Raw genomic sequence first — 25,405 nt, 5'->3', positions numbered from 1 at the left:
TGAAAATCAGACCAAAGAAAGCTGCTGCCATGGCTTTAACCTTAAAGTTCAGTTTTCAAAATGGAACAGAATTACTTTGATCTATATTTAACATGAATTGGCATGTTTTTTCTAACTACAGCTGCAGTGTTAAATTTGAAGCAATTGCTCTTCTATTTAAATAGATGTGGGGATGGTTGTTGAAAGTTGTCCCTGAATCCACATTCTCACTGCCAGCTGCAATGTATTTTTTTTCCTCCTCCTCCACTCCTGTTTTTGACCTTTGGGAGAGTTGTGATGTCCCTACTATTTAACTACCTGAAAACTACTAACTAACTGAGCTCTGATCAAAAATCACCCCATGACATTTTAGTTCCATAAGATGAGATTAGATTCAATTCCACATGTGGCGTTGAAACTTGTTGACTTTATACTTTATATGAAGTGTCATTGGGAATCTTCACGTACTGAATGTGAGGGCTCTTTGCTGACAGACTGTCTCCAAATACCTTTTTGCCAGGCTTTTTGATCTCAAAGCATTATAGTGAGCCTGTCCTTAAGGTAGAAGTTGGTGTTTGGTCTTCATTGTTTGCTTTGTTTTGTGTTTATTTAGGAAGGAAAGTCATGAGTATCACTAAAGACTTCTCTGGGATTTTGTGTTAACTATCTTTTCAGTTTTTGACGATGTTAGGGTTTGCGTGTTATAAGTGATGCTAGTCATGCTTTCATATATAAGAATTGTGTTTCAAACACTATTCATTAAAATCTGTTGTTTTAGATTTGAAAGAAAAATGGCATTTTGGATGTTGCTAGTGTAGTTACACTGTGACTTTGACGCATTCTTGGAGTTGTATCTGCTACTCGGTTAAGCCTATTCATTTAGGGTTCCTGATAGCTACACAATGACAAATCTCATGAATTCCATTCTTGGGAACCCGAGACATGGAAAATGTGGAGCAGTTTTATGGTGATAGGACTTTGTTTTATGAAGGATTTTTTTTTGATCTGGAGGTACTAGAAGAAAAAAATGGCAGGCAAAATTGAAATATTTGAACTATTTTGTTATAGCTAATTCTGTACTGTTGACGACGTTTAAACTTCATGTCACTGTAGTTTCCTTATTTGCCTAACTCATTAAAACAAAGCAAAAAAATACACAATTTTCATGAGAGCTCTTTGATAGCTTCGTCAGGAAGAATGTTGACATACGTGGCAAAATCTTCCCGGTTTGATTCCTTTCTGTCATGATCTGTGCCATGGTGGTTACTAAAGAATGAATGGTTAGCTTTGTTGCTCCTTTTCCGATATTCAATTTCTTCCTGTGATTGCTACCTGTTGCAAATATATTTATTGGAGTTGGGGAGCAGTATTGAGTTTGCATGTGACAAATAGCCATATGACAATATCAGATGACTGTTTTTCGTTGTGTTTCGGCAATTAAAAAATGTTACAGCAAGGTTTGGGTGATCTAATTGCTATTTGTCGACCTACTACAACTCCTCAGTTTCTCCTTTTGATCTTGAAGTCATACACCATGTAGATTAACATTACTTTAGTTCTTCAGTAACAAAATCAGCTGCTTTTGCAGCATATTGCCTTTGGCATCTATTAAATATCCCTTTGTTACTAAAATATGGAAGGGGTCAATTTTTGAAGGAGAAGGACATTATTATGTTTGTGATGAGAAAGAATTTAACTGTGGACAGCAATCTGCAGCAGACGAAATGTGTTTAAAACATTGAAAAGAGAAGAAATTGCAAATGCTGACAATCTGAAATTAAAAATCAGCAAATGTGATAAAATGATCAGTGATCCGAATAGGGGGGAAAGCTGTACAGTTTCCTAACATTTGCAGCACGGAAGAATATCCTTTGCTTTTCGGATTATGTCAATTCAGTCTTGACATGAAATCATTCTGGAATGTTTACCAATGGAATTCTTGACTTGTTTACTTTGAGCTAAATTTGATACATTCTGTAAAGTAAGGGACTCGCATCTTAAAGTTCTGGACTCTGCATTGTTGACTTTATTCTCAAGATTCTGTGGCTCATGGCAGTGAGACTGTCACTAATCTTTCAGAAGGTGGTTTTCTGCTTGGCTGCTTCTACATAAGCTGTCCTGAAAAGGAGGGGATTGTTCAGGGGAATGGCAGTAGGTCAACAGTCTCTGCATCAGCACTGGGTGAGGGGAACCACTGCTGAGGCAGGTCAGGAACTGCGAGAGCACATCAAGATGGAAGTACCCTCACTATGATCAGTGTAGTAATTAACAAATTCCATGGTGGAAGGTGCATTGGGAAGGAGGGGCAATCCCTTTGCTAGTTTTGGTTAGAGATTGCATCTTTTAAGGCTTGCGGCTCTGTCAGTGGGCTTCAATACCTTCCAGCCTGTCGTGGTGAGGCTGTCTTCAGTGAGCTAGCAGCTTCTGCTTGCAACAAAAACAGAAAATGCGGAAAATCTAAGCAGGTCTGACAGCATCTGTATAGAGAGAACAGAGCTAATGTTTCAAGTCTGGGTGATCAGAGTCATGATGTGGAGATGCCGGCATTGAACATAAGAAATAGGAGCAGGAGTAGGCCATCCAGCCCTTCGAGCATGCCCCGCCATTCAATAAGATCATGGCTGATCTGTCGCTGCTCAGTTCCACTTTCCCGCCCTCTCCCCATAACCCTTAATCCCCTCTCCTATCAAAAACCCATCAACCCGCGTCTTAAAAATATTTAGCGAGGCAGCCTCCACCACTTCAACGGGCAGAGAATTCCAGAGATTCACCACCCTTTGAGTGAAGAAGTTCCTCCTCAACTCCGTTCTAAACCGCCCCCCTTTTATCTTGAGGCTGTGCCCCCTAGTCCTATTGTCTTTTTTGAGCGGGAAGAGTCTTTCCACCTCTATCCTATCCATCCCATTCATCATCTTATACGTCTCAATGAGATCTCCTCTCATTCTTCTAAACTCTAACGAGTACAAGCCCAGTTTATTCAGCCTCTCCTCATAGCTCAATCCCCTCAACTCCGGTATCAGCCTAGTAAACCTCCTCTGCACTCCCTCCAAGGCCAAAATATCTTTGCGCAGGTGCGGCGCCCAAAAATGCACACAGTACTCCAGTTGCGGCCTCACCAATGCCCTATACAGCTGCAGCAAGACCTCCCTACTTTTATATTCAATCCCCTTCGCTATGAAGGCCAGCATCCCATTCGCCTTCCTGACCACGTGCTGCACCTGCAAGCTGGGTTTTTGCGACTCATGCACAAGGACCCTGAGGTCCCTCTGCACCGTCGCCTGCTGCAGTTTTTCGCCTCGTAAGTAATAGTCCTTCCTACCATTTTTCCTACCAAAGTGGACCACCTCACACTTGCCAACATTAAATTCCATTTGCCATTTCCTGGCCCATTCGCCCAGCCTATCTAGATCCTTCTGCAGACTCTCCACACCCTCCGCACAATTTGCCGTTCCCCCAATCTTGGTGTCATCAGCAAATTTCAACAGCATACACTCGGTTCCCTCCTCCAGATCATCTATATAAATGGTAAAAAGCTGAGGCCCCAGCACCGACCCCTGGGGCACTCCACGTCACCATCCGCCAATCCGAATAGCACCCGTTGACCCCCACTCTCTGCCTCCTATTTGACAACCAATCCTCTATCCACGCTAACACCCTACCCCCAACTCCATGTCCCTCGACCTTCTGCAATAACCTCTTGTGAGGCACTTTGTCAAACGCTTTCTGAAAATCTAGAAAGACCACATCCACCGGCTCTCCTCTATCCACCGCCCTAGACACATCCTCATAGAACTCCAGTAAATTTGTCAGACACGACTTCCCTTTAATGAAACCATGCTGCGTCTGCTCTATCAAGCAATTCCCTTCAAGATGCCTTGCAATTTCCTCCTTAATGACAGATTCTAACATTTTACCTACCACAGATGTTAAACTAACCAGCCTATAATTCCCCGCCTTTTGCCTGGCACCCTTCTTAAACAACGGCGTAACATTAGCCGTTTTCCAATCATCCGGCACTTCCCCGGAATCCAGCGACGTTTGGAAAATAACCACCAAGGCATCCACTATCACCTCCGCCATTTCTTTCAGAACCCTCGGATGCATTCCATCCGGTCCTGGGGACTTGTCCACAATCAGCCCCTCCAGTCTGTCGAGCACCGCCTTTCTAGTAACAGTAATGTCATTAAGACCCTCCAGTCCTACCACCTTTCTATCGCTAACACCCGGCAAATTATTCACGTCCTCCTCCGTGAAGACAGAAACAAAAAAGTTATTCAATACCTTAGCCATATCCCCATCCCCTACCACTAGGTCCCCTTTCTCATCCTCTAAAGGACCAACATTCACCCTAGCCAGCCTCTTCCTTTTTATATATTTATAAAAACTCTTGCTATCCTTTTTTATATTAAGCGCTAGCCCAGCTTCATAGTTTCTCCTACCCTTCCTTATCAACTTCTTTGTCAATCTTTGTTGACATTTAAACCTCTCCCAATCCTCTTCTCGCCCACTACTCTTAGCTACTCTAAATTCCTCCGCTTTTAGTTTAACACTTTCCTTCACCTCCTTTGTTATCCACGGCTTATTACCTCTCCTCCTACTATCCTTTTTGACCATCGGAATAAATTTCCGTTGAGCACCAAGAAAGATCTCCTTAAAGATCCTCCACTGCTCCTTAACAGACCCTCCCTCCAACGCGCTCTCCCAGTCCACATTCGCCAATTCTTCTCTCATCCTACCGTATTTCCTTTTATTCAAACAAAGGACGCGTGTCCGGGAACCCACTTTCTCCTCCTCCATCTGCACCAGAAACTCCACCATACAATGATCACTCTCCCCAAGAGGATCCTTCACCACAAGGTCCCTAATTCTACCCGCTTCATTACATAGCACCAGATCCAAGATAGCTCGCTCCCTCGTCGGCTCCAACACACACTGTTCGAGGAAGCTACCCCGGCAGCATTCCAAGAACTCTTCCTCGAGCCCCCCACGTCCAACATGGGTCGACCAATCAATATGCAGATTGAAATCACCCATAACTACGGCCGTCCCATTCCTGCACGCCGCACTTACTTGCGCGTTAACAGCCTGCCCCATCTCCAGATCATTATTCGGGGGCCTATAGACGACACCCACCAGCGTCTTCCTCCCTTTGCTGTTCCTAATCTCCACCCACAACGATTCCACCCTCTGCTCGTTGGCTCCAATATCATCCCTTGCTACCACCGTGATGCTATCCTTAATCAGCAGAGCTACGCCCCCCCCTTTTCCCTCCTGTCTATCCTTCCTAAACACTTGATAGCCCTGTACATTCAGCTCCCAGTCCCTGTCACCCTGCAGCCACGTCTCTGTAATGGCCACCAGATCGTATCCATTTGTGTCGATCTGTGCCATCAGCTCATCCACTTTATTCCGAATGCTTCGTGCATTCAGATAAAGTGCTTTCATCCCAGCCTTCATCTGGACCCTATTTGCCGTAACGCCACCAACTATACTCACGCCCCCTACTTCCTCTATTATTGGGACATCCTCGGCCTCTTCCCTTACATTTACACTCTCCTTAACTTTAGACCTCGTAAGGTCACCTACCCTCACACCCTCCCCCCCCATAATTAGTTTAAAGCCCTGTCTACAGTCCTCTTTACTCGATTCGCCAGCACTCTGGTCCCAGCACGGTTCAGACCAACCCCATCCCTCCCGAACAGGTCCCACCTACCCCAATACTGGTGCCAATGCCCCATAAATTCAAACCCATTCCTCCCACACCAATCCCTGAGCCACCCATTCACTTCCTTAATCCTGTCAACCCTACGCCCATCTGCACACGGTTCAGGCAGTAGCCCAGAGATAACCACCTTGTCGGTTCTACTTTTTAATTCCATTCCAAGCTTTTCATACTCCCTCCCCAGATCCTCAGTCTGCATTTTGCTTACGTCGCCGGTACCCACATGTACCACAACGACCGGATTCTCACCCTCCCACTCCAGGTTCCTCTGCAGCCCAGCTGCGACATCCTGTACCCAAGCACCAGGCAGACAACACACCCTTCTGTGCACTTTGTCATTGTGACAAAGGACAGTGTCAATACCCTTCACCCCACTATCCCCAATAACTACTACGTTCCTTTTCCTTTTCTCTTTGCCTATGTCCTGCTGCAGCACTGTACCGTGTGCAGCTTGCTCACCAACCTCACCTGCCTCGTTCTCGTCCAACTTGGAAGCAAGAACCTCAAACCTGTTATGCAGATTAAGAGGCTGAGGCCTCCGCTCCTCACCCCCCTTCCTCTTCCCAGTAGCCCCCTCTTGTCCCTGACCCTTAGAGTTAGCCAGTCTAGAGGGGGTGGATGTCACTTGCACCCCATTGACAATGGCACCCTCTCTCCCCTTGATGAGCCTCAGTGTCTGTAGCTCAGAGGCCAGCTCATTTACCCTGAGCTGGAGCTCCTCCAGCAACCTGCACTTACTGCAGACATGGTCACTGGGATGAACCCTAGGGTCCACCAGTTCCCACATCATACAGAAACCACACATCACATGCCCCTCCGTTACTCACTGTAGTAGTTTTGAAAAAATTTTTTTGTTTTGTTTTGTTTTGTTTTTTGTTTTTTTTTGTTTTTTTTGTTTTTCAAACGAACTCACCTGGCCTTTTTTCCCTCCAGCCCTTTTTGATATTAAGCCCTAGTAGCTCACTCTGCTTCCCTCTCACTCCGCTGCCCGCTCAGACGCTGCCCGCTGTCTACACCAGGCCTCCTTTTAAACCTGGCGCTGATTTAAATCTGATGGCCCACAACTGCCTGCTAACCACTCCCTCAGAATTCTTAAAGCAGTAAATACAATAAATAAATGCTTTAAACAGTTCTACAAAGAACAAAGTGCTTTAAACTTATTTTAAACTGGTTTTTAACAGGTAAAATCTTAGCTGTCTCTCTGCTCCTTCACTCGTCTGCTCCAGCAAACAATGGAAGGCATTGTTTTTGGATTTGGGTAAACAGTTTATTTGGTAGCAAAATCCATGAGCTTTCGGAGTGCTGCTCCTTCATCAGGTAAGTGGGAGTTCTGTTCACAAACAGGGCGTATAAAGACACAAACTCAATTTACAAAATAATGGTTGGAATACAAGCCTTTGCAGGCGGGAGAGACGTTTAAACACAGGTTAAAGAGATGGGTATTGTCTGCAGCCAGGACAGTTAGTGAGATTATGCAGGCCGAGACAAGTGAGGATTACAGATAGTGTGACATGAACCCAAAATCCCGATTTAAGGCCGTCCTCGTGTGCAAAACTTGGCTATCGGTCTCTGCTCAGCGATTCTGCGCTGTCGTGTGTCGTGAAGGCTGCCTTGGAGAATGCTTACCCAAAGATCAGAGGCTGAATGCCCATGACTGCTGAAGTGGTCCCTGACGGGAAGAGAACACTCTTGTCTGGTGATTGAGTGGTGTTCATTCATCTGTTGTCGTAGGGAAGAGCTATGACATCTTCTCACAAACCTTCAACATGCCATTGAAGGCAAACATCTTGCCAAGGCCATCCCCACACCCCCACTTCTTGCTTTCAAACAACTGCACAATCTCAAACAGACCATTGTCCGCAGCAAACTACCCAGCCTTCAAGAGAACAGTGAACACGACACCACACAACCCTGCCACAGCAACCTCTGCAAGATGTGCTGGATCATCGACATGGATGCCATTATCATATGAGAACACCATCCACCAGTTTTACGGTACAGACTCTTGCTACTCGGCCAACCTTGTCTACCTGATTCACTGCAGGAAAGGATGTTGTGAGGCATGGTACACTGGGGAGATCATGCAGACACTATGACAACGGATGAATGAACATTCATCACCAGGCAAGACTGTTCTCTCCCTGTTGGGGAACATTTCAGCGGTCACAGGCATTCGGCCTCTGATCTTCGGGTAAGCATTCTTCAAGGTGGTCTTCGTGACACCAACACAGAGTGGCTGAGTAGAGACTGATAGCCAAGTTCTGCGCGTGTGAGGATGGCCTCAACTGGGATCTTGGGTTCATGGGGGGGTTACAGACAGTGTGACAACTTTCCTGGGCTTGCAAAATCTCACTAACTGTCCTGGCTGGAGACAATATACATCCCTTTAGCCTGTTTGAATTTGTGTCTTTATATGCCCTGTTTGTGAACAGAATTCCCACTTAGCTGACGAAGGGGCGGCACTCCAAAAGCTAGTGATTTTTGCAAATAAATCTGGACTTTAACCTGGTGTTATGAGACTTCTTGCTATGACCAGGGTCACCCAGACTTGATTGTTAGCCCTATTCTCTCTCCACCAGTACTGTCAAATCTATAAGAGTTTCCAGCATTTTCCATTTTTGTTTCAAAATCCACAGTAATTTGTTTTCAGCTTCTGCTTGTAATGGGTGCTTGTCCCAGCAGCAGGACAATGTTGACAAGCCTGCAAAATAGTTCTTTTTTGAGGCTGTAAGTGTGATTGGTTGTCCATTCTTGTGGAACAGGCAGCCAATAGGATGCCCAGCTCTAGGAAAAAGTCCGCATTAGTGACAATGCAGCTGTCCTGATGTGACTGCACCTCCAAACCTGCCATCACAGGCCTGGAGAAGTACAGCATAATGAACCAATCCAGTGCCAAACATTCGCAATGAGATTTTTATGCGGGAAAGGAGGAACAGGAGAAATATCCACTTCAGGATAGCGTCTCAATTTGTCACGGTGGCACAGTGGATCCCTGCTGCCTCAGTGCCAGAGACCTGGGTTCAATTCCTCGCCTGGGTCACTGTGCAGACTCTGCACATTCTCCCAGTATTTACGTGGGTTTTCTCCTGGTGCTCTGGTTTCCTTCCATAGTCCAAAAGACATGCCAGTTAGGGATGTTGGCTATGCTAATTTGTCCCTCAGTGTACCCGAACAGGCACCGGAGTGTGGTGACCAGGAGATTTTCACGGTAACTCCATTGCACTGTTAATGTAAGCCTACTTGTGACACTAATAAAGTAAAAAAAAAACAAGCAGTCTATAGGAAAAAAAGTGGGAATGGATAACTTGAAAGTGAACCTGCACTACTACTACTGTCAGTAAGATCACATCTTTGTTTTCTGTTCATCAGGCATCATCTTTAAAATACAAGAGTCTGCTCGGAAGTGCTTATCAGTCTGCCTTCAAAGGCAGGCGAAATATACATTGCAGCATGTGCAATATTACAGTAGCTGCTTTTTGCAAAACATGTGTATTATGTTCTCTGGCGGGAAGATTTACTTGTGGGATTGACTGATGATACTGAATCTGAGAGACCATCTAGTTCAGAACGTAACATTTTTAAGCAGTATCTGCTAAGAAAAAGACAGCTCCCAATTGATTCTAAGCTCAGCTCCTATTTGTTTACCTTGCACTGCATTTCTGGTCCAGGCTTCTGAACTATAACAATTCAGAACGTGAGGACCACGATCGGGTTTCAGATACATCTGGGGTAGGATCATTCAGAGATTCCAATTTCTGGATTATTTGGCTGCTAACCTTTTCATTTAAAAACAAAATCTTCAAACTATTCAACAATTGGAAGCAATAGCAAGCAGATACCAGCAGAGGACGCTGCTCTGCTGTTAATGCTGTCTTACCAAAATTGTAACTAGTTTGCTTTTCTATGCTGTAGGGTGCTTTGAGTTACCAGTTACTAATTTCAAGACTGGTATAGGAATCATAGAATGGTTACAACACAGAGGCTATTTGGCCTGTCAATTCTGTGCAGGCCCTTCGAAAGAACAGTTGACCCAGCGTCACTCTTCTGTCTTTTTCCTGTAGCCCAGAACGTTTGTCCTTTGCAGATAAAGATCATAATCTCTTGTGATGTCTTGGTTTAGCCTGTATCCACCACATTCTCAGGCAATACATTCTTGATCTTAACTACTCACTGTGAAAAATCTTTTCCTGTTATCTCCAGTATTACTTTTGCTAATTATTTCCGTGACTTCCCATTGTGATGCTTCCATCAGAGAGACCAGTTTCTCCTTATCTATTCTGTCCAGGCATCACGTGATTTTGAGTACCTAAACGTGTCAACCTTCTCCAAGGAGCATGGTCCCAACTTTTGAAATCTATCTTCGCAACAAAAATTCCTCATTCCTGGAATCATTCTCTTGAATCTTTTCTGCATCCTCTCTAATGAGGGTGCCATCCTTCCTAAAGCATAATGCTCGGAACTGAACACAATTTTTCAGTTGTGATCGAACCAGTGTTTTATAGCTTCCTTGCTTATGTACCCTTTGTCCCTATTTACGGAGTGTGTGATCCTCTATGCTTTATTCACCACTTTCTCAATGTATTCCTGCCAGCTTTAATGTTTTTCCTTTGCTCCTCCAGTCCCTTTGGAATTGTATCTGTTTTATATTGTTTGTGTTCTTCCTAGTAAGATGCATCGCTTCCTGCATTCAACTTAATCTGCCATTTGTCTACTCGTTCCACCAACTTGTTGATTTCTGTTTGAATTTCTACAGTCCAATTATTCTGTTCCGTTCATAATGTGTGTAAGTTTTATGTTATCTGCCAATTCTGAAATTGTGCCCTGTACATCCTATCCCTCTCAAGAGAATTTTCTTTACTTTAATTACCACCAACGTTCATTCTCTTGCAAGAATAACGCTAGAATACAATTTTTGTCTGATTTTAATATGAAGTTTTATATATCTGCTTGTCAGTGCTGTTCTTGTGTTTTACTGTGCTAAATATACAATAGAAATGGAAATTGTTGTTGGTGCATCAGTTTTTAGAAAACTTTGTTTAAAATAATTCTTAAGACTTTTCCTCCAATCTAATGAAATAAAATTTAAATTTTCATGTGATCATTTGTATTTATTGTAATTTTATATTGTTCCATCTGTGGTGGATGTGTAAGCACGATGAATTGAGCAGTGATTTTTGTTCCTTCCTAAGGTTGCGAGTTTGTTTTAGAGTGGTTACGTCAGCAGTTTTGGAACCGGCAATTGGGAAATCACCTTGTTGATAACTGGGTTTTGGATTCCCAGGAAGAGGAGGAAGCTGATGATGAAGTGAAAATGCAGGAGGAACTGAAACATAAGGAGTTATATGGTTGGTGCTTAAAAGATTTAAAAATGAGTGTTTCATTATTAACCAATTACATGTATGAGCAAGTGTTTTATTATTGCTTAGATTTGGTCAGAAACTATGCTTTTAGTCCCCCAATTTTCTTCCTGAAGAAGAAAGGGCAAGTACCAATATGTTGCAATTGTAGGCATCTGCAGGCTTTAATGTGCTATGCCAAACTGCTCATTCTACTTATTAATTGATACAGTATGATTTTATACCTAACAACCTCACTGTCTCTAAGTTACTATCAGTCTTCACTGACATTCAGTACTGATCACTCAAATTTTGCACTGAAAAGTCATATTCTTCTAAGGTGTGGATTTTTAGAAGAAGAATGATGACTATAATAGAAAGTGAAGAGTGAGTGGTTTTCAGTTACTTCTGTGAGAAAATTGAAAATAAAAGATCATATTACCTAACAGGTGTGAAACATATTGCAAATAGACTTGACAACACCTCTTTTAATTATGTGTCATGAGGTTATTAAATCCTAGTTCCAGGAATAAGAGGTGGAGAAGATGGCACTGATCACTGCACTCATCCCAAAATGTGGCAACAGCCTTTGAGATATGTTTTGTCTCTCCATGTTTTCTTCACTGTTTTTCTCTTGGCTGTTCTTGCACAGTTATATTGTGGGTCACAGTAAATCAGCATTTGGGCAAGACAAGCAAAATGCTGAAGACACTGGAAACAAATAAAACCAAAAAAATGCTGGAATAACTGAGCAGGTCAGGCAACATCTGTGGAGAGAGAAAAAGAACAACACCAGATGATGATGCCATTGTAAAGAGGGATGACAAATGGCATTCACAGTTGGCCGAGGGTGGGAAAGGTTGCTTTTGGTTTTGTTGTATGATATAACAAAATTTTAGTTGTCAATTTATCTTGATAACTGTTTATTTACTGAGTGTACATTGCTGCCTCTGCCCCTCAATATGTTTCCATATCCATATATGGACCTCCACCTGAAAGGTTTGCCTATTCCTGGGCTAGACTATAGACTTGTGCAACTCATGTCTGTGGTCTGGGAGGAAGTTACTCTTAAATCTGATATTGCTGTCATTTGATTTTTAGATATACAGTTGTGATTCTTTGACCTGGCCTTTTGAATAGCAAATAGGAGGAAGAATCCTGGATTATCCTGGTTGTTTATCTTGACCCTTTTGAGCACAGATCCCAGTTAGTACCTCGTTACTGTTGTGACTGTAATAGTCAAGTCTAGGAAGCAAACTTGTGGATTTTTAGTTAAGAACTGCATAGTACCACACTGAATGGTATCTTTATCCATAGTGGGGTAATATAGCAGTTTTGAATTTGATCACTGAATTTGAATCAATGTACAGTAATAAAATATTTGATTGCAATGCCAATGTGAAACAGATGCACAAAGCTTTCCCCTTTTTTCCCCCACAGAAAAAGCCAGAGAACTGCTGACGTCCTTTGAGAAAGAACAATTCCAGGTATCTAATCGAGAAGGATTTGTGTTTCCAGTTCACTTTTACAAAATCTGAAGTAACGTGTACCTTTTGGTTCAGAGGAAGAGAAATGGGCAGCTTAAGGAATACGTGTACAGTTCTTTTAAACAAATGATGACATAGACTTAGTGAGGCAAGAAACAATGGCCTGGATTTTATATTTTTTGGTGGGAAGAGAAAGCCAGTGGGCTGTTTTTCCCAGCAGAAAGGTGTCCAGTTAGCAGTGTGATGGGGTACTCCACTTTCAATTGGGAGTCTAGGCTGGGAAATCGTGTGTCAAGACGGGTTATGCTGTTAACATGGACAGTTACAAATTTAAAGGTCCTCTGCTTTTTCAATCTTTTCTTTACTCTGACAGGTTTCAAAGGGTTAAAAAATACAGATGCTGCCATCTTCAGCATAATCTGCTGCTAGATTTAGCTATGGTCCCCATGACAGATCTGTTCTTGCAGACCTCATTCTGCCTTGTCATTGTTGTAAAACACTCACTCCCAAACTTAGGTCCAATGCTTGAGAAATGCAGTGAGTAGATAAATATTGCAGGTGATTAATTTTTAAAATTTGATTTATTGTCGTGTGCTGGGAGGATACAATAAAAAGTATTGTTTCTTGCACTCTATACAGGCAAAACGTATTACTCGTGAAGTACATTGGGGAAAAGGATAGAATGCAGCATATAGTGTTGCGGCTACAGGCAAGGTGAAGAGAAAGATCAGCTTAGTGTATAACAGGACCGTTGAAAAGTCTGACAGCAGGGAAAAGGCTGTTCTTGAGGCTGTTGGTACGTGTTTTCATATTTTTGCATCTTTTACCCAACGGAAAAAGGTGGAAGAGAGTACATCTGGGGTGCGTGATTATGTTGGCTGCTTTCCTGAGGCAGCGAGTAGTGTAGATGGAGTCAGTGGATGGGAGGCTGGTTTATGTGACAGACTGGGCTATGTTCACAACCTTTGCAGCTTCTTGCAGTCTTGGTGAGAGCAGGAGTCATAACAAAACAGTGATTGTACCAGATAGGATGCTTTCTATGGTGTACCGATAAAAAAAATTGAGAGAGTCATAGTGGATGTGCTAAATTTGATAACAAGCTGAATAACTTGTTAATTTCAAAAAAGCAGGATTTCCGCTTGGGTGTTTGCAGCCATAAATTCTAGGCTGATGTCTGTAACTGGGCACTGAAAGACCTTGGAAACAGCTATGAGTTTCATGACTAGCTCAACTAATTCAATCAGAAACAGATATGGGGGAGTAAGGGAACTCTCCTTTTCTCAAACTTTGTCGTGGGATCTTTTAACACCCAGCTAAATGACTGGAACAGGCAGCTGGGACATTTCTGATAATGTAACACTCCCTCAGTCCAGAGAAGTACTAGCCTAGTCCCTGACCTCATTCTGTTGTGGGTCTCAAACCTACAAGCTACTGACGTGGATAAGAATGCTAGCGACTGAGCCAAGTTGCCAAAATTGTGAAAGCAAATTCTGTGCTTCGACATGCATTTGACTTACGAATATTCCAAGAATATTTTGATGACAGCTCAGCTGCAGGCTATTCAATCACTCACTTAATTCAGTATCAAGTTAACTGTTTTAACAGAAGTATTTATAAAGTTACTGATAATATAAAGCTCACAGTTCATGTTTTTTGAGGAGTCCTTATCAAAGGATGAAACCCTCAAATGGTCGGAGAAATATTTTTAATTTTGTAAATTGGAATTGCCGTGAAGTGGGCAAAACTTAATGCAGTTGTTATCTTGATTCATTTGGGGCTGGCAAGCCTGATTCAGAAGGATGTTTTGCCTCTTGTGAAGTAGTTGATTCCATTCCATGTTTTGGATATTAATTACTTTGCCTATGTAAAGCTCTTCACAAACTTCCACCTGTGTCTATATATCTGCTTTCTTCATGTACTTTTGAGATGGTCTAAATTTAGCTTACTAATGCTATTCAATTGTATAAGATTGAAAACAGAATTAACTTTTTTCTTTTGACTTTACTCAGTAGTCATACCATGATGGGTTCTAGCCTTTTGTCAGAATTAAGGCTGATGCTTCTTTCATCATTGAGACAGTGTTGTATTGTAGGAGCTGCCATTCTTTGGATGATGCTGCATTTTCAGCTCAAGCTCAACAGAATATTTAAATATTCCACTATCTGGAACAAAAAAGCAGGAAGTTTTCATGATGCCCTTTCAAATGCCTGACAGAAATGTAAACTTAAATTTTCCTGCGTTCTACTTTTTCCTTCTTTCCCTTTGTCTTTTCTCTGGTTCCACTCCTTTGAGTAGCGTTAACTGGATATACGTGGAAGAGTGTGTAAGCTAAGAATTATGCCCAAACTTTATTCAGTGTGCTAAAATTGTTCATGTAAAAAGCATTTGCGTAAAAGGTACTTAATTTTCCAGCTTTCATTTTAATACGTATCTTTTGTTACATGATGAACTTTTTTTAATTCAAATTGCCATCTTGAATTACCAAAAGTTAACTCATATAATTTAGTTTTCTTTTAACGTAAGAGTAGAAATGTAACAATTACCCTGGAGATTTATATTTTCTCACATTAATACCCAGTTTAATAGGAACTGTTAAATAACTGTTTTATAAGCTTGTGGCTTTCATGAGACTTTGTAAGCACAATTGGGAAATATTGTAAATTGACACTGAACATGTATTGGTCTTTTTTTTAAATGCCCCCAGTGGACATTTCTGATGCCAAAAAAAGTTATCATTTTCCTGGGCCTTTAAGAAAATTGCTTGAAATGGTACTTGAATGATTGTGTTCAGTCGTTTTGAGTATTTAAGTATTAATGTTGGATTTAGTGTAATGCGTGTGCTGTTTCAAAAAAAAATTGGGTGCAGCCAGTAATTGATGTACAAGGTTGGAAGAATTTTTTTGTTTGTATTTGGAAGATTATGAATTTGGGAAGGAAATGTGCTGCTATTGATGCAATACTAATTAAAGCTCTTGGATTCCAATGTACATGAATTGTTGTATCTCATTTAATTTTATGGTTTAATTTGTATCTGAAAACTAATTGCATCAAGTATAAAATCTATCCATTAAATTTCATGTAACATAAGCTAAGAATTAAAATGAAAGATGTGCAGGCTAGGTGGATTGGCCATGCGGAATTGCCCCTTAGTGTCCCAAGATGTATAGGTTAGGGAGATTTGCAGGGTAAATACATGGGATTGCAGGGATAGGGACTAGGTAAAGTGTTCTGCCAGAGAGTTGATGCAAACTGGATGGGCTGACTGGCCTCTTTCTGAACTGTAGGATTCTATGAAAGCTTGAGAATATGAATTTTAGATATGTTGAACTACTTTTTTATAGTTGCTTTTTATATTAACAATTTTAGAGCAGTCTGAATAAAGTTCGAAAATTTCTCAATCCAGAGTTTACATTCCTCTGTATACACCCGGTCAACCCCGCTTGAAGCAATGGAACAAAAGAGGGCAAAGGGAGGGAGTAAATAATGGGAGAAAACAAAACTTTGATTTGCATAATGCTTTATCTGTCAGGCATTCGATAGAGCAAGAAGTAAACTTCCTGCTTTCAAATAGCACAGTGGAATCTTGTTACAACTCCAAAAAAAATTGTATGACTAATTTGCCATTTCTTTCCCCTTCATCCAGTGAAGGGGCTGACACTGGAGCACAAACATGGCTAGCTCTCTGATATCTCAGCAAAATTTAGGCAGTGAACATTTGACACATTACTTGACCAAGATCATCATGGCTGATAATGTAGTCGGATTTCCAGCAATATTTATGAAGTGCAATGCAAAGCAATTGTTATATAACCCTGTCTCCATACTTGATTGCAATATATTAAGAAAAATCAAAGCAGAAATAGAATCAGTGGTTGCAGCACAGAAGACCATTCAGCCTTTTGTTAGTGCTAGCTCTCTGCAAGAGCAATTCACCCCACCTTTTCCCTCTAGCCATACAACTTTCTTCCTTTTCAGATAATAATCTAATTTCCTTTTGAATCACATGAATGCCCTCATGTCTCAGCCAGTATGTTCCAGATTCTAATCATGTTGGAATTGGTTATTGTATCAATAGCCTTAAATCAATGCCCTCAGCTTCTCAACCCTTCCTTTCTATTAATGGAAAAAGTTTCTCCATCTGTTTTGTCCAGTCCCCATGTGATTGGAATGCCTCCACAAATCTCTTCTCAACCTTCTCGCATCCAAGGAAAATAGTCCATACTTCTATGTAACTGAGGTTCCTTACCCCTGGAAATGTTCTTGTGAATTTTCTCTGCCCTCTTGCACACATGCTATCTCTCTCACCACCACATCCTTTCTAAAGTGTGGTGTCCAGAAATGGTTGCTACTCTATTTGTTTCAGAGCCCGTGCTTTATACATGTTCTTCATAACTTAATTGCTTTTATCTGCCAGTATTTTTGTAAAGTGCACGATTCTGTATGCCTTATTAGCCATTTTCTCCACCGTCAATGATTTATGCACATATGCACTGTCCTTGCATCCCTGTAGAATTGTACCCATTATTTTACATTGTCTCCATGTTCTTGGCAAAATGAATCACCTTATACTTCTTTGCATTAGGTTTCATCTACCACTTGTCTGCCCATTCCCCTAATCTTTTTTGTCCTTTTGAAGTTTAATGCTATCCTTCCCTCAGTTCATTATTTCCAAATGTTGTGGCATTTGCAAATTTTGCAGTTGTGCATTAGTACAGATCAGGAGGAGCAGCATCTTAACACCAACATCTGTAAAACTCCACAGTAACCCTTACTGAAAAACAACTGTTAACCAGTACTCTCTGCATAGCCATTCACCACTCGTCTGTCAAAACTTTTCTTCAGGATTTAAAAATTGCTGTTTTTAAAACTGAAATCAATCGATGGTAACCAGATGGCACATCAGAGTTGCTGTTGCAGCTCCTTTTGTCTAAAATGTTACCAATTGCATCTGAGTTTGCAGATGGGATATGGATGTTGCTGGCTAGGCCAGCATTTAAAACTCGTCCTTAATTGTCCAAAGGAGACGGTGGTGAGCTGCCTTTCTGAACATTGGAAGTCTGTGGTGTAGGTACCCCCAATGCTGTTCGGGAGGGTGTTCCAGGATTTTGACCAAGCAACAGTGAAGGAACACTGGTATTATTTCTTGTTAGGATGTTGAGTGATTTTGATGGGATTTTCCAGGTGGTGGTTTTCTCATGTGTCTGCTGCCCTTGTCCTTCTAGATGGTAGTGGTAGTAGGTTTGGAAGGTGTTGTCTAAAGAACTTTGATTTTTGGCATTGCATCTTCGAGATGGTACACCCTGCTGCTGTTGAGCATTGGTGGTGGAGGGATTGAATATTGTGGATGGGGTGCCAAACAAGTCAGTTGCTTTGCCCTGGATGGTGTCAAGTTTCTCAAGTGTTGTCAGAGTTGCACTCATCCAGGCAAGTGGAACATATTCCATCACACTCCTAATTTGTGACTTGTAGATGGTGAACAGGCTTTGGGGAATCAGATGAGTTACTTTCATAGCTTCTGACTAGCTCTTGTAGCCACAGTATTTATATAGCTAGTCCGGTTCAGTTTATGGTCAATAGTAAGCCCCTAGAATGTTGATAATGGTGGATTTAACGATGACAATACCATTGTTTTTCAACAGGCAATGGTTAGGTCTTCTTATTGGAGATAGTCATTACCTTGCATTTATGAGGGCCAAATGTTACTTGCTTCTTGTCAGCCCAAGCCTGGGTATTGTACAGGTCTTGCTGCATTTGGACATGACTACATTGGTATATGAGGAGTGGTGAATGATGCTGAGCGTTGTGCAGTCATCAGTGAAGATCCCCATTTCTAACCTTACGATGGAAGGAAAGTCATTGATGAAACTGCTAAAGATGGTTGGTCTCCAACACAACCCTGAGGACCTCCTGCTGAGATGACAGACCTTCAGTAACCACTGCTGTCTTCTTTTGTGCTAGATATGACACCAACCAGCGACGAACTTCCCACTGACTCCAGTTTTGCTAAGGCATTTTGATAGCACACTCAATGCAGCCTTGATGCCAAGGGCAGTCATACTCTATTTTGGCGTTCGGCTCTTCTGTCTATGTTTGAACCAAGGCTCTAATGAGGTTAGGAGCTGGTTGGCCCTGGCGGAACCCAAACAGAGCATCAGCGAGCAGATTATTGCTAAGCAAGTGCCGCTTGATGAGCACTGTTGATGACTCCTTCATCAGTTTACTGATGATTATGCTCACCTGCAATAAGTAACACGCCTGTCAACTCAACACTCTGATCAAGACCTTTGATCTGGACCTTCAGAGCACCCTCCGTGCTCTCATCCCATATACTCCCCGCATTGGAGATCTCTACTGCCTCCCGAAGATGCACAAGGCAAACACACCCGGCTGTCCCATCATATTGGGCAATGGGACCCTCTGCAAGAACCTCTCTGGCTACGTCAAGGGCATTCTGAAACCCATTGTACAAAGAACAATCCAGCTTTTGTCGCGACACTATGGACTTCCTACAGAAACTCAGCACACACGGAGCAGTTGAGTCAGGAGCATCCCTTGTCACAACGGATGTCTCAGCAAAATGCACTAGCATCCTCTATCGATGGCATTGCTACAACTGCCTCGGTACTCAACGCTGACAACTGCCAGTTTCCAGATGCAATTTTACAGTTCAACCACTTCATCCTGGATCACAATGTCTTCATCTTCAACAACCAGTTCTTCATCCAGACACATGGAACAGCCATGGGGACCAAGTTCTCACCTCAATATGCCAACATCTTCATGCAGAGATTCAAACAAGACTTCTTCACTGCACAGGACCTTCACCCGATGCTGTACACTAGATATATCCATGACATTTTCTTCCTTGGATTCATGGTGAACAATCACTGAAACAACTATATGATGACATCAACAAATTCCATCCCACCACCAGACTCGCCATGGACTACTCTCTGGAATCGGTTGCATTTTTGGACAGGCGCATCTCTGTTATGGGTGGTCACCTCAGCACTTCACTGTACTGCAAGTCCATGGAAAACCTCATGATGGTCCACTTCTCCAGCTTCCACCCTACACACGTAAAAGTAGCCATCCCCGACAGACAAGCCCTCTGTATACACAGGATCTGCTCACGTGAGGAGGTTCGCAACAGACACCTCCATATGTTGAAAGATGCCTTCGTAAGAACAGGATATGGCACACAACTCATTGATGGACAGTTCTGATGCGCTACAGCAAAAATCTACATCGACCTCCTCAAGACAAACATGGGATATGCTGGACAGAGTACCTTTCGTCATCCAGTACTTCCCCGGAGCGGAGAAGCTACGATATCTTCTCCAGATCCTTCAACATGTCATTTGATGCAGATGAACATCTTGCCAAGACTATCCCCACACCCCCATTTCTTGCCTTCAAACAACTGCACAACCTCAAACAGACTGTTGTCCACAGCAAACTACCCAGCCTTTAGGAGAACAGTGACCATGACACCACACAGCCCTGCAAGATGTGCCAGATCATCGACATGGATGCCATCATCTCATGTGAGAGCACCATTGACCAGGTACATTGAACGTACTCTTGCAACTCGGCCAATGTTTTCTATCAAGTGCTGCAAGAAAGGATGTCCCGAGGCATGGTACACTGGGGAGACCGTGCAGACACTATGACAATGGATGAATGAACACCGCTTGACAATCACCAGGCAAAACTGTTCTCTTCCTGTTGGCAAACACTTCAGCTGTCATGGGCGTTCAGCTTCTGATCTTCGGGTAAGCGTTCTCCAAGGTGGCCTTCAGACACATGGTAGTGCCGAGTCGCTGAGCAGAGACTGAGCCAAGTTCTGCAGACGTGAGGATGGCCTCAGCCGGGATCTTAGGTTCATGTTACTGTATCTGTAACCCCCATGACTTGCCTGGTTTTGCAAAATCTCACTAACTGTCCAGTCTGGAGACAATACACATCTCTTTAACCTGAGCTTAAAACTCTCTCCAGTCACATTGTGTACCTTTAAGACTTCTTTACCTGTAAAGACTCGCATTCCAATCATTATTTTGTAAATTGAGTTTGTGTCTTTATATGTCCTGTTTGTGAATAGTACTCCCACTCACCTGATGAAAGGGCATCAATCACTCTGAAGCTAAGTGGCTTTTGCTACCAAGTAACCTGTTGGACTTTAACCTGGTGTTGTGAGATTTCTTACCATGATTATTTTCAACACCAATGCCCTGCAAGGCTGTGTTCTCCTTAATATACTCCTTAATATACTCATTCATTTGACTGTGTGGCCAAATTCCACTCCAACTAAATTTTCAAGTTTGCTGATGACACTACCATAGTGGATTGGATCTCAAACAATGATGAGATATACTACAGGAAAGAGATAGAGAATCTGGTGAAATGACAGTAATCTCTCCCTCAATGTCAGTAAAATAAAGGAGATAGTTGTTGACTTCAGGTAATGGAGGACATACCCCTGTCTGCATCAATGGTGATGAAGTGGGAATGGTCAAGACTTCAAGTTTTCTAGGTGTCCAGATCACCAGCAACCTGTCTAGATCCTTCCATGCTGTTGCTATAGTTAAGAAAGACCACCAGAGCCTCTGTCAGGAGGCTAAGGAAATTCGGCATGTCCGCAACGATTCTCTCTCAATTTTTACAGAAGCACTATAGAAAACATCCTTTCTGGATGTATCACAGCTTTGCATGGCTCTTGTTCTGACCAAAGACAGCAAGAAACCACAAAGAATTGTGAATGTAGTCTAGTCCATCACAGAAACCTGCGTCGTATCCATTAATTCCTTCTACCCTTCCTGCTGCTTTGAAAAAGTGGCTAGCATAATCAAGGACCTCATGCATCCTGGGCACATCTCTTCCATCACCTTCCATGGGGAAAAGGATACAAAAATCCGATCACGTACCAACTGACTCAAGAACAGCTTCTTCCCTGCTGCCATCAGACTTTTGAATGGATCTGCTATATGCTAAGCTCACTTTTCTCTACACCTTAGCTAGACCGTACACTATATTCTGCACCTTCTCCCTTATGTACTCTATGATCGGTATGTTTTGTCTGTATAGGGCACAAGAAGCTATACTTCTACAGTATCCCAATACATGTGACAATAAATCAAATCAGAGAGAGTAGACTGATGGATGGTGATTGATCAGGTAGGATTTGTCCTGCTTTTTGTGTACAGTGCGTACATTGGCAATTTTAGAATTGTCAGGTTGTTGGTAGTATTGGAGACGTAGTGTAAGTGCTTGGCCAGGAACATGGCAACTGTGGAATATAAGTCTTCAGCACTATTGTTGAAATATTGTCAGGGCCTATAGCCTTTTCAGTATCTGTGTCCTCAGCTGTTTCTTTATATAAGATTTAAATTCAAACAGGGTTAGACAGGGTAGATGCTGGAACAATGTTCCCAGTGCTGGGGAAGTCCAGAACTAGGGATCTTAGTCTGAGGATAAGGGATAAACTTTTTTGAACTGAGGTGCGGAAAAATTTCTTCATGCAGAGGGTGATGTATGCAACACATTGACCACCACAGAGTGTAGTTGAGACCAAAACGTCTGATTTCAAGAAGAAATTAGATATAGCTCTAGGGACTCAAGGGATATGGGGTGAGGGGTTGGGGGGGAATCAAGATATTGAATTTGATCGAAATTAATGGTTGAGCAGACTCGAAGAGCTGAATGGCATGCTCCATTCACTATACTATTCCATTCACAGACACTGTAGATAGTGTCTATATCATATGGAGTGAATTGAGTTGGCTGAAGACTAGCATCTGTGAAACTGGAAAAGAAGCCTAAAATGATCATCCAGTCAATACTTCTGGCTGAAGATTGCTTCAGCTCTGTGATGGGCTTCCCTTCCGTTAAGATGGGGATATTAGTGGAGCCTCCTCCACTGAGTTGTTTAATTGTCCACCACCATTCATGACTGAATGTGAATGGGGCAGTACGGTGGCTACTTCATAGTGCCAGGCACCAGGGTTCGATTCCTGGCTTGAGTCACTGTCTGTATGGAGTTTGCATGTTCTCCCTGTATCTGCATGGATTTCCTCTGGATGCTACGGTTTCCTCCTATATTCTGAAAGATGTGCTGGTTAGGTGCATTGACCTGAGCCGGTGCCGGATTGTGACAACTAGGGGAATTTCACAGTAACTGCATTGCAGTGTAATGTAAGCCTTACTTAGACAATAAATAAACTTGTGAAAACTTATGTGGCAGGACTGCAGAGTTTTGATATGACCTGTTGGTTGTGTAATAACTAAGCTCTGTTTATTATTGCTGGTCTTGCTGTTGGGCACACAAGCCTCCCTGTATTGTAGCTTCACCAGGTTGATACTTTATTTTTTAGGTATGCCTGTTGTTGCTCCTGGCATGCACTCCTGCATTCTTCGTCGAACCAAGTTTTATCCCTTAGCCTGATGGAATAGTAGAGTGCCAGGCCATGAGGTTACAGGTTGTGGCTGTATGCCATTTTGCTTTAATGGCCTGCAGCATCAGGTGGATGCCCAGTTTTGAGCTGCTAGATCTGTTCGAAATCTATCCCATTTAGCATGGCGATAGTGCCACACAACACCAAGAGGGTATCCTCAACGTGAAGATGGGACTTGTCTCCACAAGAGCATGTGGTGGTCACTCCTGCCGATACTGTCATGGACAGATGTATCTGCGGCAGGCAGGTTATGATGAGGTTAGGCATAGTTTTCCCACTTTTTGCTAGACCTAATCTAACAGTTATGTCCTTTAGGGCTCAATCAGCTTGCTGAGTATGGTGTTACTGAGCCAGTCTTGATGGACATTGAAAGCACTCAGTGCTTCCTCCAAGTAGTGCTCAACATGGAGGAGTAGTGATTCATCACCTGAAGGAGTAATCAGGAGGTTGCTGGATGGGATCGGGAGTCAATGTTGAAGACTTCCAGGACAGCTCCCTCCCAATTGTAGTCGACTGTGCTGCCACTTCTGTTAGGTCTCTTTTGCTGTTAGGGCATACAGGAATGGTGATTCTGGGATGCTGTAAGGTATGATTCCTTGAGTATGACTATGTCACATAGAAAGAAGGCCATTGAGGGACAAGGCTGAATTTATTGTTTCTGGTGCCAAGATTGATGCTGGGTGATCTGTCAGGTTTTATTCTGTTGAGACATTTTAGTAGTTGGATATTATCAAGTGGCTTGACATTTCAGAGAGCAGTTAAGATCAGCCACATTTCTGTGGGTCTAGAGTTGTGTGTCGGCCAGACCGGGTAAGGATGGCAGGCTTCCTTCCCTAATGAATATCAGTGAACAGATGGGTTTTTTTTGACAATTGACAGTGGTTTCATTAGAAAGATTTTTTTTTTCACTGAATTCAAATTGGGTTCAAAACTGCCATGGTAAGATTTAAATCCAGGCCCCCAGAGCATCACTGTCTGTTTATTATTAGTCCCGTGACAATACCACTGCTTCCTCTCTATCCTCACCATTAGAATTTGCATTACAATTTTGAATGTCCACTTGGGTGGATGGGTATGCTGCCACTTTGATGCATTGTCTGATGGACATGTAATGACACCCCCAAGCAAGCAATTTTAGTTTTATTTTGGCGGAACCAGAGGAACCTTCTGTTTTTTCATCCTCAAGTCAGTTCTTCTTAGAAAGCAATTAACCAGTTTGAACAGATAAACCTAGAACCTATCTCATTAAAAATTGACAGTTCACTTAAAAATTTGTTTTTATTTCCTAGGTTTTGATGGAACAGAAATTAGATTCCAAAGCAAAGAAAATCTGGAATACTCCAAGTTCTGAAGTTGAATGGATTTTATCACAAATTAAAAAACATGCTTGGGAGAACAGGTATATTAGAAATGGATGTTTTATCTTGAGACTTAACAGCCATTAAATGTAATTTGCTGTAGTTGTGTACTAAATTGCATCTTGAAGAGGGAGGGATGGAAAAGAAAACTTCAATTATACAATGCCTGCTTCTGCCCCCTGTCTCGATACTTCCCATGAGTTTTAAATTAAATGTTATCCCTTTTCTGAGATAAGATATGTTTAATCTTAATACAAAAGCAAATTGCAGCAGATGCTGTAAATCTGAAGTAAAACAGAAAATGCTGGAAATACTCAGGTCAGGAAATACCTGTGGAGAGAGGAACAGAGTTATCATTTCAGCTTATTATTCAGTGGTTTCTCATAATTTTAACTTTTGAGTCTCAATTATTCTCAAGACCTGTTTGATGTATTGTTTAGAGCATCTGTTTCTGGTTGCCATTGAAATGAGCTTTGGAATTATACAAAGGTTAAGCGTCAACATTGTAGCTATCTGTAAGGCTTGGAGATTCTCACTGGAGAAAATATCTCCTCTCTTTAGAAAATTATATTTGCTTTTCTTACTCTTCTATGAAACATATTTTTTCATTGTTCTGTAACTGCCTCTTTTGTCTTCTATTCTGCTCTTTCTTTTGCCTGTATTTTCTTTCCTTGTTGTCTCTCATTTTAACTCTCCTGTTCCAGATTCAAAATGGTCACCCAAAGTTTGCAGCGTGTCATTCTGCAGATGAGATCCTCATACCACCATATGACTATTGCTTAATAAAACTGAATTAAACTGCAGTGTTTTTAAAAAAAGTTCTTTCACAAGGGGCCAGAATCACTGGCTAGGCCAGCATTTGTTGCCCATCCTTAATTGATGAGCCGTTATCTTGAACCGCTGCAGTCCACGTGGTGAAGATGCATCAATGATACTGTTAGGGATGGAGCACCAAGATTTTGAGTCAGAGTCAGTGACAGTTCCAATTCAACCCAGCGTGTGGCTTTGAGGGGAACTTGCAGGTGATGGTGTTCCCATGCATCTGCCACTCTTGTCCTCGATATGATGTGGA

The 25,405-nt window shown here is 42.2% G+C and overlaps 1 protein-coding gene across 1 annotated transcript in view; it reads left to right on the top strand.

Annotated features, from left to right (window-relative positions):
* las1l (LAS1 like ribosome biogenesis factor) overlaps nucleotides 1-25,405 on the top strand; it is an 81,621-nt gene that overhangs the window by 15,624 nt on the left and 40,592 nt on the right. Inside the window, exons 5-7 of the mRNA XM_080187449.1 lie at nucleotides 10,891-11,046; nucleotides 12,478-12,524; nucleotides 24,265-24,374. Coding sequence (XP_080043575.1) covers nucleotides 10,891-11,046; nucleotides 12,478-12,524; nucleotides 24,265-24,374 — 313 coding nt within the window. The remainder of the gene's footprint in view (nucleotides 1-10,890; nucleotides 11,047-12,477; nucleotides 12,525-24,264; nucleotides 24,375-25,405) is intronic.

Source organism: Carcharhinus amblyrhynchos, chromosome 4 (genome assembly GCF_965287045.1).
Source record: "Carcharhinus amblyrhynchos chromosome 4, sCarAmb.v2.hapA, whole genome shotgun sequence".
In the NCBI taxonomy this organism is placed as follows: Eukaryota; Metazoa; Chordata; class Chondrichthyes; order Carcharhiniformes; family Carcharhinidae; genus Carcharhinus; species Carcharhinus amblyrhynchos.
This window is presented reverse-complemented; position numbering and strand designations above follow the sequence as displayed.